A 6320-nucleotide genomic window follows, 5' to 3' on the forward strand; every position below is an offset into this window, starting at 1 on the left:
CTTCCTCGCCAATATGCCTCAAAGACACTCGAAGAACAACAATGATCTTGCGTATTTCACTTACGACGAGAAGAAGAAGTTAGGGTATGGAACTCAGAGAGAGAGATTGGGGAAAGACTCGATTAAGCCCTTCGATGCTTGTTCTCTCTGCTTGAAGCCTTTCATCGATCCGATGTGTTGTCACAAGGGTCATGTCTTCTGCAGAGAGTGCATACTCGAATGCATCCTGGCTCAGAAGAAAGATATCCAAAGGTATAAACTTTGGAGTTCTCTTTTTCAAAGTTTCGAACTTTTAAGTTCCTTTTATGATTATATGTTTTGTGATTGAGCTTGGTTGAAGTTTCTAGCTTTAGGATCTATAGATAGGGTTGTTGGATTCCCCATGTATCTGGTGTGAATTGGGACATTCTGGTGTTTAGATTAAGACATGGATTAGATCAAGTCTCTACTTGGTTATATTGGGTTCGTTTGATATCATATTAGTCATTGTTTGAAAGGACGCCTGAAGCATTACCCTGGTAACATGTTGTCGTTCTTCAAAGATCTGCTTTTAATTTCATGCCTAAGTAGGGTTTGTGTAGTAAGAGTTAGACTTTTGAGTGTACCTGAAGTAGTACTGGTTTTGTTACTACTAGTCCCACTGTTATTGAGAAGGAGAAGCTGATATTTTTAACTTGAGTTGTAGCACGAAAGCTAGGATAAAAACCCTATGGAGTGATAACTAATGTAATGTGAGGTTTGATTTTGATGCTTTTATTTTGAGTTAAATAAGTACGGGTCTCAGGTTTAGCCTGTGGTTGTATTTGTTTGAGCTTGTATATAAATAGAGATTGGAGTAGAAACTGTTGGAGCCCACTCTCCTAACTTGTTAGTACCTGTTGGGATTTTGAAGAGAGCTTTTTTGAAATATTGTTGTGTCTGATTTAGCTTCGCTCTGTATGTTAAGATACTGATCTGTGGTACTAATATGTCTGTAGGAGGGTTGCTGCACATACGTCCCAGAAGAAGCAAGACAAGGATGAAGAAGAAGAGAGGCTAATGTTACAAAAGGCGAGAGAGCTCGACGATTTTGATCAGCAAAACCATAGTGCAATGCCTAGAAACAGTGAAAAGAACCACAACCAAGATAAGAGTGGTTTTCATGGGGCAAACAGTGTGAAGGCAACTTCCTTTGAAGAAGAAGCGCTTAGGACGATGAAAGCCTTCTGGCTCCCATCAGCTACACCAGCAGCTTCAGTCAGAGTAGATGCTCCAGAAACTCACACGGTCTGTCCAGAGGGCAAAGAGAAACTCAAGCTTAAGAACCTCTTTGCAATTCGTTTCACAGAAGACAACAGCGAAGAGGAAGAGAACAAGACGAAATCAGCATCCTCAAGCTCTTATGACAAAGCCTACATTTGCCCCAGCTGCAAAGTCACTCTCACCAACACAATGTCTCTTGTGGCACTCAGCTCATGCGGGCATGTTTTCTGCAAAAAGTGTGGCGAAAAGTTCATGCCTGTCGACAAAGTATGTCTTGTGTGTGACAAACCTTGCAAGGACAGGAACTTGGTTGGATTAAAGAAAGGAGGCACTGGTTTTGCTGAGCACGATGATCATCTTGAGGCTAAGGAGTACAAGCATTTGGGTAGTGGCTCTGGTTTGGGGCTTGTGAGGCCGGTTAAGACATGATGAAACCACATCAGGTGTTGTGTTGCAAATCACAGAAAATATCCTTGATTTTGTATACATTAAACTTTTTATGGCGTGTACCCTTTGTTACAACTAAGAGACACTATCTCTGTTTTGGATCTTGCTTTCGTCCTTTTGAGTAGATCCAAAACTAAGCGCTATCTCTATTTTGCTTCAACTAAGAATAAGAGACACTATCTTTGCCACAACTAAGAGACTATCTCTATTTTGGCTCTTGCTTTCGTCCTTTTGAGTAGATCCAATCTGGGTTTTGCGCATATCAAATGGAAATGTAACATTAAGGTTGAGTGCTTTTAAGTTTTAACGACCTATCAATTCAAATATTCTTTTTTTAGGCTATCAACGTGCTCTCTGTTTTGTTAGCTGAGAGTCGGTTTCTCCTAAATCTATTCAATTTGTTCGTGGTCTTCCATGAATCTAAATAAATTCTTAAGTATTGGTAAAATACAAATACATACTCAGTGAGCTGTCCAAAATGTTGGCCAATAAATTATCTCAAATACTAGACAGCTTGTAACATCTCATATTCTCATTTTATAATGTCATAGTTTTTTTGTGTGGTACGTGCCTGAAACGTCTAACACAGGGTCAAGTTTACGGACTTATGGTTATCTTTTTTTTTTTTAATCTTTTATGGTATTTAATTTTAGTGAAAGAATTGTGGAAAACATGTATATATTGTTCGAGTATAAAAATTATCATGATTTAATTGATTTGTGGAAACATGATTCCAATTCAGTTGTACTCCACAATTCTTTCATGATTCCAATAAATTATCATTTCTTGTAATCCACAATTCTTTCATGTTTCCATAATTCAGTTCTTGTACTCCACAATTCTTTCATGATGCCAATAAATTATCATGATACTCGAACAATATATACATGTTTTCCACAATTAAAAAGTCAATTAATTTTATATCACTCATTACATATTCTTCGAGTTTTCACATCATCATCATCATCATCATTCTTAATTCTTTTCTCTTCCTTTGCTCACATTTTTTGTTTTTCTTTCAATTTGTCTTGTAACCAAAAGAAAGTAAAAAAAAAACATGGACATTGAAGTTGAGAACATCCCACGGAAGCTTGAGGTTTATTAAATTTACATTATGTGCTTAGTTTTCATCAAGGTATGTTTCAAAATTGTTTTGGATTATGATGGATGAATATATGGACTAGGCTAAGTTTGAAGCAATGGCAGTATGTTGTATCCTAGGAGTTGGACAACTTGTGGCATGGAACACGATCCTCACCATTTCCGATTATTACTACCAAGTCTTCCCCGTAAGTATGTCTTCTTGATGATTTAGAATTTCTTACATACATAACCTACTTAAATTAAAATTCATACATTTTAGGTAAATATCTATACACATTAGCTTTAATCGTGTCATTGTGCAATATGTAGATTACACTACGAAGCTATTAAACTTTCACTATATTACTAATTATATTATTAATCTTTTATTTGATGTTCTACATCTACCTCTGTACAGTGCTGTGCTTAAGTTCATATAGGCTTAGGGCGAATAAAAAAATATGTTCTTTGTTATTAAAAAAAAAAGTTAAAAAATGATCTAAGTTTTGTTCGCAACAAGATTTTATTAACCATGTTCTTTAAAACTTTTTTGGAAACATTTTAAACAAGGTTTCTAACACGTTTATTTTTTATTTGAATATAATTTAACATTAGATTAAAAAAAAATGATATATATACTAGATGGTTACCTATATGATAGGTAGATGATATGTATTTTTAATTATTTATATATTTATATTATTTTGTGACTATGATAAAATCATATATATATATATATACATATATAAATTATTTGATTGTTTAATACATTAAGTATGGTTTACATTAAATTTTATATAAACATAAATTGTAGGTGTGATTGTTTATATATGGCAGAAATTAGTTATTTTTCTGTTCTTTGAAATGTTGAATAGATATTAACAAAAATAAGCAAAACATATGTAAAATATGAGCAAAACATATGTAAAATATGAACAAAACATAAGTAAAATATTTTTATGTATGTGTTTTTATAACATATAAAATAAACTTTCATATACCATATCATCTATTTTTTATTGCCGCATTAACATTTTATTAGTTCATTAAAAATATATTCTCGTATAAAATTTTAAAACAAGTTTTTAATTTTCATGTGGTTTTTCATTTTACTTTCAAATATCTAATACATTATATAATACTCTATTAGTACAAATAAAAGATTAAGAAATATGAAATAAGAAGAATTAATAACAAACAAAATATCATGAATTTTTAAAGTAAAAAGTTTAAACATATTTTCAAACCAAATACATAACCTAACTAAAAGATATATCATCTTATAATTTTTATTTTTTTGTGGCCTTGGGCAAATGCCCTTTTCATATGAGGCACGTCACTGCCTCTGTATAATGTTCTAACATTATGTTCTTTTATTTTCGTCATGATTTAATTGACTATAGGAGTATCATCCTTCGAGAGTTCTTACTTTGGTTTACCAGCCATTTGTCCTTGGAACTATATGCATCTTGGTTTTCATGGGGAAAACGAACAAAAATCAAAAGAGGATTACAATCGGCTATACTATTTTCTTTATCGGCACTCTTCTTTTGATTATTGTGAGTAATTTTCTACATTTATATACTTTTTTCGAAAGACCTTTCTTAGATAATTTTTATACAACATCATTCTCTTTATAATTTTCACCTATAATTTTTGTAGTTGGACTTGGTAACCAAAGGAGCAGGAGATTTGTCTGTGTACATAGTTTTATGTTCGATTGTTGCATGTTTTGGAATAGCTAATGCTCATGTTGAAGGTGCCATGGTCGGAGAGCTATCTTTCATGTGCCCCGAATTTATTCAGGTGTTTTTCTGTTGTTATAATAAATTTGATAAAGCCACAAAATTTCATTTATAATTTTTAAAACTAAGACTTATAATGTTTTCTTTAGTCATTCATAGCGGGTCTTGGCATAGCAGGGGCTATAACATCTGCTTTGAGGCTTCTTACCAAAGCAGTATTCGATAGATCTCCCAACGGTCTTCGAAAAGGCGCTTGTATGTAACTTTATGTACCTGACTTTTTTTCTTTGTCAATGCTAAGTACATGTTCACATAAAAACTTTTGAAAATTAATAGTTTCATATAAACTAATTTCAGATCATGCTTTGCAGTGTTATTTTTGGCATTTTCGACGTTGATCGAGTTCATTTGCATTGTTCTCTACGTACACATTTTTCCAAAGCTATCACTAGTAAAGTATTACTATGCGAAGGCTGAATCAATCCATCGAGAAGCGGAAGAAAAACAAACCAGTCGGCTAAGCAACAAAGAGTTGCTCTATCAAAACAGGAACCTTGCAATCAATCTTTTCCTCATCTACACCTTAACATTGTCTATATTTCCTGGATTTTTGTATGAGAATACTGGAGAACATAAGCTCGGTTCATGGTATGTTTTTGGCAATTTTTTTGACAAATATTATTAGAATTTTTTCATTGGATTTTTCGGTGATATGAAAAAATAAAACATTAATAGTAGTATGGATTTTTGTCCAAAATACCATTTTGGCACACCATTTTTAAAATTTGCCATTTTTTCAAAAAAAAATTGAAAATAACCATTTTTTTACCACTTAAAAACTAATCATTTGAGATTTTTTTTTCCATAAAATACATACTTAATAACAAATGCTATATACCCTACAAGAAGAAATAACCAAATTAACCAAAATCTAATGTGTAAAATTGTGTTTTAGATATAATAAAATGGCAAATTTGAAAGAGTTAAGAAAAATCGCAAATTCTATAAATACCACTAAAAAAAAAATCATTTTCTCATAATTGATTCATAATTGTATATTCTTTCTATATTTTTCTCATCGTTTGGTTTCTTTATCCATGATTATGAATTCATATTTGGTTAAGTTCTTTCTGTTTCTTAACATATAGGTACCCTCTTGTACTTGTTGCTTCGTATAATGGGTGGGATGCTTTCTCAAGATATATTCCTCTTATTGAACACCTAAAACTCAAATCGGAAAAATGGATCACTGCGTGCGTGCTTATGCGGTTCTTGTTTGTCCCGGCTTTTTACTTCACTGCAAAAAATGCGGATCAAGGTTGGATGATATCGTTAACATCTTTTTTGGGATTAACTAACGGCTATCTAACAGTGTGCGTTATGGCAGTTACACCTAAAAGCAACTACAATGTAAGTTAGTTCTATCAAGATATTCCTGTTTTTGTTTTAAAGATTCTACTTCGCACAAGTGCATCAGTCTAGTAATATTGATCTATGTTATAATCTACTGAATTGGATTGCAATTTAATTAGGTGAATTCAATTTCTTATTGACAAAAAAAAAATTTCTTATTGACATTTTATTTTATACTATTGACAGGTTTTGGAGACGAATGCTTTGGGAAATTTGCTGGTAGGTTTTATGTTAGGAGGGATTTTTGCAGGTGTTTGCCTCGGTTGGCTTTGGCTACTAGGAACCAGTAGTTCCTTTTAGAGAGATTCAGTCTTTACAAAATAATATTTTTATGCAATAAACAATATCTTTGAACGAGAAAACATTCTCAAAGACGACGAAATATCAATA

The 6320-nt window shown here is 32.5% G+C and overlaps 2 protein-coding genes across 2 annotated transcripts in view; both read left to right on the top strand.

The window, feature by feature from the left end:
* LOC104703753 (nitric oxide synthase-interacting protein) overlaps positions 1–1880 on the top strand; it is a 3737-nt gene extending 1857 nt beyond the window's left edge. Inside the window, exons 2-3 of the mRNA XM_010419828.2 lie at positions 1–252; positions 978–1880. Coding sequence (XP_010418130.1) covers positions 14–252; positions 978–1671 — 933 coding nt within the window. The 5' untranslated portion in view covers positions 1–13 and the 3' untranslated portion in view covers positions 1672–1880. The remainder of the gene's footprint in view (positions 253–977) is intronic.
* On the top strand, positions 2747–6320 carry LOC104703754 (equilibrative nucleotide transporter 3-like). The gene is made up of 8 exons (XM_010419829.2): positions 2747–2785; positions 2874–2978; positions 4176–4331; positions 4435–4578; positions 4667–4772; positions 4889–5165; positions 5666–5927; positions 6117–6320. The coding sequence occupies exons 1-8, from the start codon at positions 2747–2749 to the stop codon at positions 6228–6230; spliced, it is 1203 nt and encodes a 400-aa protein (XP_010418131.2). The 3' UTR covers positions 6231–6320.

This window comes from Camelina sativa, chromosome 7 (assembly GCF_000633955.1).
Source record: "Camelina sativa cultivar DH55 chromosome 7, Cs, whole genome shotgun sequence".
Taxonomy (NCBI): Eukaryota; Viridiplantae; Streptophyta; class Magnoliopsida; order Brassicales; family Brassicaceae; genus Camelina; species Camelina sativa.